Here is a 14,196-nt window from a genome sequence, read left to right on the forward strand (position 1 = left end):
TCGTTTTTTTTTCAGTATAGTTACTAATTTTTTATAATAAATTTACAAGGCGTGGTGTATGGTAAATAAAGATTGGTTTACTGAGTGACTCCGGTCACACCACCACCAGTAACAAGGTGTTCCCGACTCTTACTCCATCTTGAGGTTATCTTGAGATGATTTCGGGGCTTAGCGTCCCCGCGGCCCGGTCCTCGACCAGGCCTTAAATTTGTTACACACCCCCAGGAAGCAGCCCGTAGCAGCTGTCTAACTCCCATTGTGTTAGACATGTGCACAGGTTCATCAGGGGTGAAAGAAACTCTACCCATTTGTTTCTGCCGGGGATCGAACCCGGAACCCTAGGACTACGAATCCCAAGCGCTGTCCACTCAGCCGTCAGACCCCCTAACACCCATCAACTTTCCCAACAATGACGTTATCACTCCCGAGAGACCAACTATTCCCCCAAAGCCCACTAGGAAAGTGCCTTCAGGTGATCGCTAGGGAACCCGTGACTAATGACCGAACCATTACCTGCGCCCCGAACTGGCAATTGAGCGCTGCATCGGACCCAAGACAATAACAAGAGAGAGAGAGGTTTCCCGGCTGGAGGAAACATCCGGGGGGGGGGGAGGAGGTAGACCTGAAGAAGAGAGAGTACCCGATAATGTGGGTAATAATTGTAGGGTGGCTACTCCAAGACAGGAAGCTCTAATCACCACAACGCTTCAGTGTGTGAGATTCACCAACATCAACTGGCAGGCTGAATGGCTGACTGGCAGGCTGACTGGCAGGCTGAATGGCAGGCTGAATGGCTGACTGGCAGGCTGAATGGCTGACTGGCAGGCTGACTGGGAGGCTGACTAGTTAGCTGACTGACACGGGTGAGACTGGTAGGCACAACGTGTCGTTCACATCCGGTGAATCACTAACCAAACCGCTCACCCGACAACTTAACTATAATAAAATAATATCAAAACACCAGGGTTTATTATTTTCATGTGAGGCTTATTAAGCCAGTCTTCAATTATCTGCTGAGCTGTCAGTCAAGCAGTTCATGAAATACCTTGGAAGCAAAAATTTAAGTTTTCGGGACACACCACAGAGGTATCTTGGAGTGTTATTAGTATGTATCTTGGAGTGTTATTAGTATGTATCTTGGAGTGTAATTAGTATGTATCTTGGAGTGTTATTAGTATGTATCTTGGAGTATTATTAGTATGTATCTTGGAGTGTTATTAGTATGTATCTTGGAGTGTTATTAGTATGTATCTTGGAGTGTTATTAGTATGTATCTTGGAGTGTTATTAGTATGTATCTTGGAGTGTTATTAGTATGTATCTTGAGTGTTATTAGTATGTATCTTGGAGTATTATTAGTATGTATCTTGGAGTGTTATTAGTATGTATATTGGAGTGTTATTAGTATGTATCTTGGAGTGTTATTAGTATGTATCTTGGAGTGTTATTAGTATGTATCTTGGAGTGTTATTAATATGTATCTTGGAGTGTTATTAGTATGTATCTTGGAGTGCTATTAGTATGTATCTTGGAATGTTATTAGTATGTATCTTGGAGTGTAATTAGTATGTATCTTGGAGTGTTATTAGTATGTATCTTGGAGTGTTATTAGTATGTATCTTGGAGTGTTATTAGTATGTATCTTGGAGTGTTATTAGTATGTATCTTGGAGTGTTATTAGTATGTATCTTGGAGTGTTATTAGTATGTATCTTGGAGTATTATTAGTATGTATCTTGGAGTGTTATTAGTATGTATCTTGGAGTGTTATTAGTATGTATCTTGGAGTGTTATTAGTATGTATCTTGGAGTATTATTAGTATGTATCTTGGAGTGTTATTAGTATGTATCTTGGAGTGTTATTAGTATGTATCTTGGAGTATTATTAGTATGTATCTTGGAGTGTTATTAGTATGTATCTTGGAGTGTTATTAGTATGTATCTTGGAGTGTTATTAGTATGTATCTTGGAGTGTTATTAGTATGTATCTTGGAGTGTTATTAGTATGTATCTTGGAGTGTTATTAGTATGTATCTTGGAGTGTTATTAGTATGTATCTTGGAGTGTTATTAGTATGTATCTTGGAATGTTATTAGTATGTACCTTGGAGTGTTATTAGTATGTATCTTGGAGTGTTATTAGTATGTATCTTGGCGTATTATTGAGTTGTTCGACACAGAACATCAGCACGAAGAGTCATAGAGAGAAACTAGAGACGCAAGAGAGTCATAGAGAGGTGAAGATAGAGCTGTTAACAGTGTTACAGGTGTTAACACAGTGTTAGAGGTGTTAACACAGTGTTAGAGGTGTTAACAAGCGGAACAGGTTAGACATGCGTGTCGCGGAAGGTAATTCGATTAAGAATTGTAATTGTAATTATAATAAATAGGTGAGAAATGAGTCAATGCATTAATCCAAGAACTTTCCGAAGGCGGGGCTTCTGAAAGACAAAACACAACACAAAAACACACACAAACAACACAACCCCAAACACAACACACACAAACACACAGACCCAAGCCACCTAAACAACCCATACAACGCTCAAACTAACATAACCCACTCAACACAAACACACACAATCGCAACCCCCAAAAACAACACCCACAAACAAACCATGCAAACACAATATACACAAACAAACACAACCCATTCAAACACCACAAACACTGACGCGAGGGATACGACCACCAGGCAACACAAAAGAGAAGATATCAGGAAGATGTAGTATTGGACCACATCGCGCCAGCCAGCGCTGACGCTGTAGTATTGGACCACATCGCGCCAGCCGGCTCTGTCGCTGTAGTATTGGACCACATCGCGCCAGCCGGCTCTGACGCTGTAGTATTGGACCACATCGCGCCAGCCGGCGCTGACGCTGTAGTATTGGACCACATCGCGCCAGCCGGCTCTGTCGCTGTAGTATTGGACCACATCGCGCCAGCCGGCTCTGACGCTGTAGTATTGGACCACATCGCGCCAGCCGGCGCTGACGCTGTAGTATTGGACCACATCGCGCCAGCCGGCTCTGACGCTGTAGTATTGGACCACATCGCGCCAGCCGGCTCTGACGCTGTCGTATTGAACCACATCGCGCCAGCCGGCTCTGACGCTGTAGTATTGGACCACATCGCGCCAGCCCGCACTGACGCTGTAGTATTGGACCACATCGCGCCAGCCGGCTCTGACGCTGTAGTATTGAACCACATCGCGCCAGCCCGCTCTGTCGTTGTAGTATTGAACCACATCGCGCCAGCCGACTCTGACGCTGTAGTATTGAACCACATCGCGCCAGCCCGCACTGACGCTGTAGTATTGGACCACATCGCGCCAGCCGGCTCTGACGCTGTAGTATTGAACCACATCGCGCCAGCCGGCTCTGACGCTGTAGTATTGGACCACATCGCGCCAGCCGGCTCTGACGCTGTAGTATTGGACCACATCGCGCCAGCCGGCTCTGACGCTGTAGTATTGGACCACATCGCGCCAGCCGGCTCTGACGCTGTAGTATTGGACCACATCGCGCCAGCCGGCTCTGACGCTGTAGTATTGGACCACATCGCGCCAGCCGGCTCTGACGCTGTCGTATTGAACCACATCGCGCCAGCCGGCTCTGACGCTGTAGTATTGGACCACATCGCGCCAGCCCGCACTGACGCTGTAGTATTGGACCACATCGCGCCAGCCGGCTCTGACGCTGTAGTATTGAACCACATCGCGCCAGCCCGCTCTGTCGTTGTAGTATTGAACCACATCGCGCCAGCCGACTCTGACGCTGTAGTATTGAACCACATCGCGCCAGCCCGCACTGACGCTGTAGTATTGGACCACATCGCGCCAGCCGGCTCTGACGCTGTAGTATTGAACCACATCGCGCCAGCCGACTCTGACGCTGTAGTATTGGACCACATCGCGCCAGCCCGCTCTGTCGTTGTAGTATTGAACCACATCGCGCCAGCCGACTCTGACGCTGTAGTATTGGACCACATCGCGCCAGCCCGCTCTGTCGTTGTAGTATTGAACCACATCGCGCCAGCCGGCTCTGACGCTGTAGTATTGGACCACATCGCGCCAGCCGGCGCTGACGCTGTAGTATTGGACCACATCGCGCCAGCCCGCACTGACGCTGTAGTATTGGACCACATCGCGCCAGCCGGCTCTGACGCTGTAGTATTGGACCACATCGCGCCAGCCGGCGCTGACGCTGTAGTATTGGACCACATCGCGCCAGCCGGCTCTGACGCTGTAGTATTGGACCACATCGCGCCAGCCGGCGCTGACGCTGTAGTATTGGACCACATCGCGCCAGCCGGCTCTGACGCTGTAGTATTGGACCACATCGCGCCAGCCGGCTCTGACGCTGTAGTATTGGACCACATCGCGCCAGCCGGCGCTGACGCTGTAGTATTGGACCACATCGCGCCAGCCGGCTCTGACGCTGTAGTATTGGACCACATCGCGCCAGCCGGCTCTGACGCTGTAGTATTGAACCACATCGCGCCAGCCGGCGCTGACGCTGTAGTATTGGACCACATCGCGCCAGCCCGCACTGACGCTGTAGTATTGGACCACATCGCGCCAGCCGGCTCTGACGCTGTAGTATTGGACCACATCGCGCCAGCCGGCGCTGACGCTGTAGTATTGGACCACATCGCGCCAGCCGGCTCTGACGCTGTAGTATTGGACCACATCGCGCCAGCCGGCTCTGACGCTGTAGTATTGGACCACATCGCGCCAGCCGGCTCTGACGCTGTAGTATTGAACCACATCGCGCCAGCCGGCGCTGACGCTGTAGTATTGGACCACATCGCGCCAGCCGGCTCTGACGCTGTAGTATTGGACCACATCGCGCCAGCCGGCGCTGACGCTGTAGTATTGGACCACATCGCGCCAGCCGGCTCTGACGCTGTAGTATTGGACCACATCGCGCCAGCCGGCTCTGACTGTAGTTTAATACTATTATCAAGACCAACAAGGGCCCCTGTCTCGTTATATCTAGTCCACTGCTGAGTTATACGCTGTTGTTTCATGTTTATTATAACATAGTCTTGTGCAAGTTGGGTTTAATTGGGTCAATAACTCTAATGGTTGGGAGAGGGGGGGCGGGGGGGTGGAGGGGGGGGGGGCGGGGGGTGGAGGGGGGGCGGGGGGTGGAGGGGGGGCGACTCCCCCCGGGGACACGACGGGCCAGGCATCTCATGAACAACTTTGATTGCTCTTTTGTCGTTTTTTCCTTGTATTTAACTGCTGTGTGAAGGTGGCCATGGATGTGTGTGTGTGTGTGTGTGTGTGTGTGTGTGTGTGTGTGTGTGTGTGTGTGTGTGTGTGTGTGTGTGTGTGTGTGTGTAGATGAAGCACAATTACTCAGAACTCATGGATGGCACCCCCCCCCCCCCCCCCCCCTCCCACCTTCCGGTGTCTGGCGTACTAAGAATCTTTAAGCATCAGCCCGCCGGAATCTGTACAATCCTATGGTCCTTCGTCTGTAAGTAATATATGTAGCACGTGCACACGCACACACACACACACACACACACACACACACACACACACGCGCACGCACACACGGTGAGCCCAGTAGGCTCAGGAATCTGTCCACCAGTTGATTGACAGTTGAGAGGCGGGACCAAAGAGCCAAAGCTCAACCCCCGCAAGCACAAATAGGTGAGAACCCAAACACACACACACACATGAACTATTCAACACTGGAGGGACGCGAACAAGGGGACACAGGTGGAAGCTGAGTACCCAAATGAGCCACAGAGACATTAGAAAGAACTTTTTCAGTGTCAGAGTAGTTAGTAAATGGAATGCACTAGGAAGTGATGTGGTGGAGGCTGACTCCATACACCGTTTCAAATGTAGATATGATAGAGCTCAGTAGGCTCAGGAATCTGTACACCAGTTGATTGACGGTTGAGAGGCGGGACCAAAGAGCCAGAGCTCAACCCCCGCAAGCACAATTAGGTGAGTACACACACACACACACTAGGGAAGAAGATCAGAACTCCACAGGGACTGAGAGCCCGCGTGTGGTGACTGGATCATGCCAGGGGCCAACCACAACAGTGGCATAAATACTCCCCTGCCTCGCCCTTACTTACTTCCTATCTCATGCCTATGCATTCCACCCGCTCCCTATTCCTCTATCCATTCCTTACGCCATTTCTCGCCCTTTCTGCTTCTCTCTTCCAACCTCATTCTTAAGTAATTAATAACTAATTTTATCGGAGGGTGTGGGGGGGGGGGCAGGCAGCCAGTGTATATATATACATGTTAGGTTTATATAGAGGTTACCCCCCATGCGCCCAACAATTTGTATCCCGCCCGGGATTCGAACCCGAGATTTCCGATTTTGAGTGGAGAACGACCGGCCCCAACCGTGCTACCGGAACGCTGTACTGTACTACCGATACTCCACGCAATAGTAATTCAAGATACAGGAGAAAACCTGGATATAATAACACTCACAGAAACAAAACTGTCAAACAGGGAACACCCAACCCTCACTTACACATCACACCCACGTCTGCACCAACACCCAAATTCTCCCCCTAGACATCCCACTCACATGTGCATTTACACCCAGGCTGCCACCACCACACCCACCCACACCCTTTACACCGAGTATGCGTGGGTGAGCCCCCACCCCGTCACCACGCTGACATTCTCACAAGCATGTGTGTGTAACTGAAATCATGAAAAAAACTCCTCTAGTTCAGAGAACGCCATGTAACGTGAGTCTGTCATGTCGGTGTGAGTCAGGGAGAGGGCCTGGGGGTGAGTAGCAGGGAGGTGAGGGCCTTGACTCACACTCCTGAGTGTGAGTCAGCGTGTGGCATCCTCCTCCCGGGGTTGGACTCAGGCCCCCTCTCTGTGTACTCACCACTCAGGCTCTGCTGCCAGCACCTCATGACATTCATCTAAAATATCCCTATTTTGGTAGACTCACGCCTCTCATGACCTGAAATAACCCTATTTTTAGCAGGCCATTGCCACTTATACCCCAAAAATAATCCTATTTTAGCAGACTCGTGCCAAATATTCCCCCTTCAGTCAGTTAACGGGAATATTCCCCCTCAGTAATCTTAAAATAATATTCCCTTCAGCCATTTTAATGTAATGTTTCCACCTCAGACTATATTAAGGTAATATAACCCTCAGTGTTAAGGTAACATTCCCCCTCACTCAAGGTTAAGATAACATTCCCCCTCAATGTTAAAATAATATTTTCCCTTAGTGTTAAGGTAATGTTTCCCCCAAGGTCAGTGTTAAGGTTACTGAGCAGCAGGTAGACAAAGAATATGTCTCCCCCTCTTCTTCTTGTTCTTAAGCACCGAGATAATGTTCACAACTCTCCTTGCTGAAGAGCAGAGTTCATTATTTATTGAACAAGCCTTCCATGGGTGCACTGATTTGTTTCTCACATAACTTGTTAGATGGGTTACCCGGCTGTGCCCGGGTCTCTCTCTTCCTCTCTTCTCCTCTCCCACCCTCCCCTTCCCTCTCTCTCTCTGTCACTGCCCTCCACCAGGTGGGTACTTGAGTAGACGCCGTCTGACTCCTGTCAGCAGACTGAGAGCCTTTTCTTCCCACAGCTCACGGCGAGGCTTACCCTCTTAGTTTTTCCCCTGGAACACTGCCCGCCAATCGTTTTTACTCCCAAGTACCCAATTACTGCTGAGTGAACAGTGACGAACGGTTGTGGATTGGTTCCCAGTCAATCTTCCCTGGGTTTTGTCACAGGGTGTGTGTGTGTGTGTGTGTGTGTGTGTGTGTGTGTGTGTGTGTGTGTGTGTGTGTGTGTGTGTGTATTCACCTAGTTGTGCTTGCGGGGGTTGAGTTCTGCTCTTTCGGCCCGCCTCTCAACTGTCAATCAAACAACTGTTACAAACTAATTCCCCCCTCCATACACAGGAAGCAGTCCGTAGCAGCTGACTAACTCCCAGGTACCTATTTACTGCTAGGTAAGAAGGGCGTCAAGGTGAAAGAAACTCTGCTCATTTGTTTCCACTATCGCCGGCGATCGATTCCCAGGCCATAGGACTATGAATCCAGAGCGATGACCACTCAGTCACAGGCCCCTGTGTGTGTGTGTGTGTGTGTGTGTGTGTGTGTGTGTGTGTGTGTGTGTGTGGGTGTGTGGGTGTGTGTGTGTGTGTGTGTGTGTGTGTGTGTGTGTGTGTGTGTGTGTGTGTGTGTGTGTGTGTGTGTGTGTGTGTGGGTGTGTGGGTGTGTGGGTGGGTGTGTGTGTGTGTGTGTGTGTGTGTGTGTGTGTGTGTGTGTGTGTGTGTGTGTGTGTGTGTGTGTGTGTGTGGGTGTGTGGGTGTGTGGGTGGGTGTGTGTGTGTGTGTGTGTGTGTGTGTGTGTGTGTGTGTGTGTGTGTGTGTGTGTGTGTGTGTGTGGGTGTGTGGGTGTGTGGGTGGGTGTGTGTGTGTGTGTGTGTGTGTGTGTGTGTGTGTGTGTGTGTGTGTGTGTGTGTGTGTGTGTGTGTGTGTGTGTGTGTGTGTGTGGGTGTTTGGGTGTGTGGGTGGGTGTGTGTGTGTGTGTGTGTGTGTGTGTGTGTGTGTGTGTGTGTGTGTGTGTGTGTGTGTGTGTGTGTGTGTGTGTGTGTGTGTGTTCTACTACACTATAGTACTAAGACTCCCCCAGGATGCACCCCCTCAAAACAATTTACCACTAGATGAACAGAAGTATGAGGTGAAAGGAAACATTGCCCATTTGTTACCCCCTACATTCATTTTCTCTCCCTTTCTTTTTCGTTTTTTCCCTTTCTTCATCTCCCTCTCCCTCTCTCCTCCCCTCACACCTTCTCCACCCCCCTCACGTCCCCTCCTCTCTCTCGTCTCTCTCTATTATTAACACATTTAGGCACCTGTGCATTTGTGTAGCTACCCTAGACTATATGAATGGGGAGTACAGAGTGTGTCAATACCTCTACCTGTCCTCCTACAACCTGTCCTCCTACAGCCTGTTCTTCTTCAACCTGTCCTCCTTCAACCTGTCCTCCTATAACCTGTCCTCCTACAACCTGTCCTCCTACAGCCTGTCCTCCTATAACCTGTCCTCCTACAACCTGTTCTCCTACAACCTGTCCTCCTACAGCCTGTCCTCCTACAGCCTGTTCTTCTTCAACCTGTCCTCCTACAACCTGTCCTCCTACAACCTGTCCTCCTACAGCCTGTCCTCCTACAGCCTGTTCTTCTTCAACCTGTCCTCCAACAACCTGTCCTCCTACAACCTGTCCTCCAACAACCTGTCCTCCTACAACCTGTCCTCCTACAACCTGTCCTCCTACAACCTGTCCTCCTACAACCTGTCCTTCTTCAACCTGTCCTCCTACAACCTGTCCTTCTTCAACCTGTCCTCCAACAACCTGTCCTCCTACAACCTGTCCTTCTTCAACCTGTCCTCCTACAACCTGTCCTCCTACAACTTGTCCTCCAACAACCTGTCCTCCTACAACCTGTCCTCCTACAACCTGTCCTCCTACAACCTGTCCTCCTACAACCTGTCCTTCTTCAACCTGTCCTCCTACAACCTGTCCTCCTACAACCTGTCCTCCTACAACCTGTCCTTCTTCAACCTGTCCTCCAACAACCTGTCCTCCTACAACCTGTCCTCCTACAACCTGTCCTCCTACAACCTGTCCTTCTTCAACCTGTCCTCCTACAAAGAATGTCGCTTTTCGATCGTTCAGGCCAAAAATTGTCGTACTAGAAAATGGAAGCGGCTCGCGAAAGTGACGTACTGATCCGTTTTCTGTTTTGGGTCCTCTGGTAGGTTAGGAGAGGACACTTTAAATTGACCGTTTTCTTCACGTTGGCAAACCATACTAGGATGGGCTGAAGAACTCGCTACGTGATGCTAAAAATCCCCATCACACACAGGATGGTTAGTAATACAGAGACCCTGTCTTTTTCCCTTTCATAAAAAACTTCCATAAATCAAATCCCCGACTGCAAACTTCATGAGAATCAATATTTCTTAAAGAATGGCATTAGGGCCGACCCCCGACTGGCCTACAACACTCCCATACCACCCACGTGTCATCCTGAAGTGTCTGGCCTCCAACGTTAGAGAAACCAGCATTCTAGTTTATACATATAGATTGTCTAGTGAGATAGTGTTTGTGTAGTGTGTGTGTACATTGTCTAGTGAGATAGTGATTGTATAGTGTGTGTGTACATTGTAGTGATTGTGTAGTGTGTGTGTGTATATTGTCTGGTGAGCCAAGACTCGTATGGAAAAAAAACTAACTATTTTTGTACTCACCTAGTTGTGCTTGCGGGGGTTGAGCTCTGGCTCTCTGGTCCGTGTCTACCGAGAGACGTACGGACCCAAGCAACCCACCTAACCCATCTAGGCACATGTTCAAAAAGCCTCATAACTACGGTGCATCATTTTTATTTTTGTTATTAATACGTATTAATAAATTAATTTTATTAATATTATTATTAAATAATAATAAATTAATAATAATTTATTAATATTTATTTTATTCTGTTCCTTACTTGTTTATGGTAGTCATTATTTAGAGCGTAATTTACGCATTTATTCACTGTCAGTCAATAGTCTTCACGATGATTTCAGTTGGTCAGTTTTTTCGTAAAATATTTCTTGTTATCAGAAAGACTTTTAGAATTATTGTTTAGCGTCCTTGATATTGTTAGGTTTCACCGCCTCGTCTCATGCACTCACCATACACTCACCATGCACTCACCATACACTCACCATGCACTCACCATACACTCACTATGTACTCACCATGCACTCACCATACACTCACTATGTACTCACCATGCACTCACCATACACTCACCATACACTCACCATGCACTCACCATGCACTCACCATACACTCACCATGCACTCACCATGCACTCACCATACACTCACCATGCACTCACCATACACTCACTATGTACTCACCATGCACTCACCATGCACTCACCATGTACTCACCATACACTCACTATGTACTCACCATGCACTCACCATACACTCACCATGTACTCACCATACAATCACTTTGTACTCACCATACACTCATCATACACTCGCCATACATTCAACATACACCCTTCTACCCACTACACTGGCAGGTAGTGTAGTGGGTGACCTGTACTAGTGACCTCAGCAGAGGTCACCTGCTCTACTGACAACAGGTGGGATGCTCAGGTTGGTCAGCTCCAGGTCAGGCACAACCACCACCTATTTGACGGTTGTCAGGCGGTCAAGAGAGGCTGACATTGCCCGCCACAATCTTACAGCTGTATCTCCCTAGGCCTAATGCACTCGGTGATGGTGACGTCAGCGTCACTCTAATGTACTCCGTGATGGTGACGTCACCGTGCACCCGGCTACAGCGCCATCCGGTTAAAGTGAATCAGCGACCATCTACTCCTGTATCGGAGCCTCTGTACCGGATCCTTAGCTGGTAGTGTCTACACTCCCCCCCCCCCCACCTCTCTGGTGTACCTCATGTGTCTCACCCTCTGGTGTACCTCATGTACATCTGTTCACGTTATTCGTTCAGTGTGAACACTACCAACAGTGTACACACACACACACACACACACACACACACACACACACACACACACACACATACACATGAGGAGGGGCCAGAGAGCCAAAGCTCAACCCGCGCAAGCACAACTAGGTGGGTACACACACACACACACACACACACACACACACACACACACACACACACACACACAAGTTTGTTTTATTATTGTTTTAGGAGTAGGGCTTCTGGTGTAAGTGTATGGACCCATAGCCTCGGAGAAGGGAATAAAGAGCATTCAGAAAACAATGTCGACTGACTCTAAATGCGTATGGATGAATATTTGCTTCTCCTTCCACCCCCTTTGTTATCACATTCTTTATCGTGTAAAGTTACAGTTACGTAACGTGAATAGTGGTCCCCCAAGCATCAGTTTTGTTAACAACTTTCTAATGATGCCTCAGAGATTCGAACCTGGGCCGCTAGGAGGTGAAGCTACGGCGTACACCACACCACCAGCCAGGGATCATCAAGGAACACTCACCACCAGCCAGGGAGCATCAAGGAACACCCACCACCAGCCAGGGAGCATCAAGGAACACCCACCACCAGCCAGGGAGCATCAATGAACACCCACCACCAGCCAGGGAGCATCAAGGAACACCCACCACCAGCCAGGGAGCATCAGGGAACACCCACCACCACCCATTGAGCCACAAGGAACACCCACCACCAGCCAGGGAGCATCAAGGAACACCCACCACCAGCCAGGGAGCATCAAGGAACACCCACCAGCCAGGTAACATCAGGGAACACCCACCACCAGCCAGGGAACATCAGGGAACCCCCCCCCCCCCTACCAGCCAGGGAGCATCAAGGAACACCCACCAGCCAGGGAGCATCAAGGAACACGCCTCATATAGCACGGAGTCAATAAGGCCGCCTTCCGCGTTACGTATAAAAGATCTCCCTTGCCCCCTCCACTGTAACTCCTCGTGCGGGAAATCGATTATTTGGTCACGGAAATTGAAGTATGAAAGAGCGTGTTATTAGTGCGGGTGCTCCCCGCAGGTCACACTTCCGGTAATTTGACAATGGAAGGACAAGGTGGAGACTACCATCTGCTTCCCCGCCCCAGGATCGCCGCTCAAGGGCATCCTAGCACGGGAAGAACTCTACCACACATGGAGTACAGGCGCTCAAGGTCTGGTCAGCGGCTGCGGCGCTCAAGGTGTTGTCAGCGGCTGCGGTCCTCAAGGTTTGGTCAGCGGCCCTCAAGGTCTGGTCAGCGGCTGCGGTCCTCAAGGTCTGGTCAGCGGCTGCGGCGCTCAAGGTCTGGACAGCGGCTGCGGTCCTCAAGGTTTGGTCAGCGGCCCTCAAGGTCTGGTCAGCGGCTGCGGCGCTCAAGGTCTGGTCAGCGGCTGCGGCGCTCAAGGTCTGGACAGCGGCTGCGGTCCCCAAGGTCTGGTCAGCGGCTGCGGTCCCCAAGGTCTGGTCAGCGGCTGCGGCCCTCAAGGTCTGGTCAGCGCTGCGGTCCCCAAGGTCTGGTCAGCGGACCACTACTTGTCCTCATCACCACAGAAGACACCCGGGAATACAACCGTCGGCTTCCTGTCACCCATCGCTGATGCAGTCAAAATAAGAATGAAAATTGCAACAATGCAATGCATAGAAAACTGCGATCATATATTAATAAGGTTTACAATAACAACATAAGCGCTAAATTCCAACACACATTCAGTACGAATTAGAAGTTTTTTTTAAAGTAGTACAGGATACGCGGCTCGGGCCGATCTCCTCAGAGAAAGATAAGACCAAGTTACACCTTGGAATAAAAAATATCAGAAGACCTGACGTTCAGAGCTCACAAAAATAAACACAGCAACAGCCAGAAAAATGCTAGGGTGAATGATGGGAACATTGGTAAACAAGAACTACCACAGCGACGATGGCAGTATCAACACACAGGTCCGACTCGAGGAGAATGATGTTCTGGCCTCACATCCCCTCTATTTAATCACTGTCAAGACAGGCTAGATAGACTGTAGAGCGAGAACATGTACAACATGGGAGACATCTCCCGTCACGTAGGGTGCAGTTGCACCTCCACAGATCTCCAGTATCAGCTCTTGATACTGGTGATGGCTCCAAAGGGCCACCACTTACGGGCTATTCATGCCCGTGCCACCTTTTGGGTGGCTTAATCTTCATCAATCAATCAACATGTACAAAGATCCTGTACACTTCCCGCACAGAAGGATGAAGACCTTAAAGCTATTAGTACCGTTCGAATCCACTCAAATTGTACTTCTTGAGAACGGAGACGAGAGATACTCTCAAGACATGAACTGAGCACCGGAGGTCAGGTCACAAACCTACACAAGGAAATGACGACACTTCCGAGTGAGATATACAGCAGGAAGTACATAACAAATATACAATATATAATAAACGATAAAACCTCATCTTTACCACTTCAATCTCCTGCCGATGGATATAAGAAATATCCAATCCTGATAAGATAATACTTTCTGTAACCCCATCGAACATCGTACAAATATCGACGTCGTTAACAGAATTTGGTCCAATTTACAATCTAGAGCCCGGAAAAAAATTAAGCTAAAACCCAAACAAATATTCCTAGGCCTAATATAGCACATACCTGTACAATACTAGGCCTCAGGTA

General features: G+C 49.1%; 1 protein-coding gene across 1 annotated transcript; it reads left to right on the forward strand.

The window, feature by feature from the left end:
* Window positions 1-2,330: 2,330 nt before the first annotated feature.
* Window positions 2,331-13,138, forward strand: LOC138367241 (uncharacterized). The gene is made up of 3 exons (XM_069328652.1): window positions 2,331-2,346; window positions 2,748-4,943; window positions 12,582-13,138. The coding sequence occupies exons 1-3, from the start codon at window positions 2,331-2,333 to the stop codon at window positions 13,136-13,138; spliced, it is 2,769 nt and encodes a 922-aa protein (XP_069184753.1).
* The last annotated feature ends 1,058 nt before the right edge of the window (window positions 13,139-14,196 follow it).

Source organism: Procambarus clarkii, chromosome 21 (assembly GCF_040958095.1).
Source record: "Procambarus clarkii isolate CNS0578487 chromosome 21, FALCON_Pclarkii_2.0, whole genome shotgun sequence".
Classification (NCBI taxonomy): domain Eukaryota; kingdom Metazoa; phylum Arthropoda; class Malacostraca; order Decapoda; family Cambaridae; genus Procambarus; species Procambarus clarkii.

Coding starts and splice junctions, on each gene's coding strand:
- LOC138367241 (XM_069328652.1), top strand. Junction 4,944..12,581: donor CGCGCCAGCCGGCTCTGACT/GTAGTTTAATAC, acceptor TGCTCCCCGCAG/GTCACACTTCCGGTAATTTG.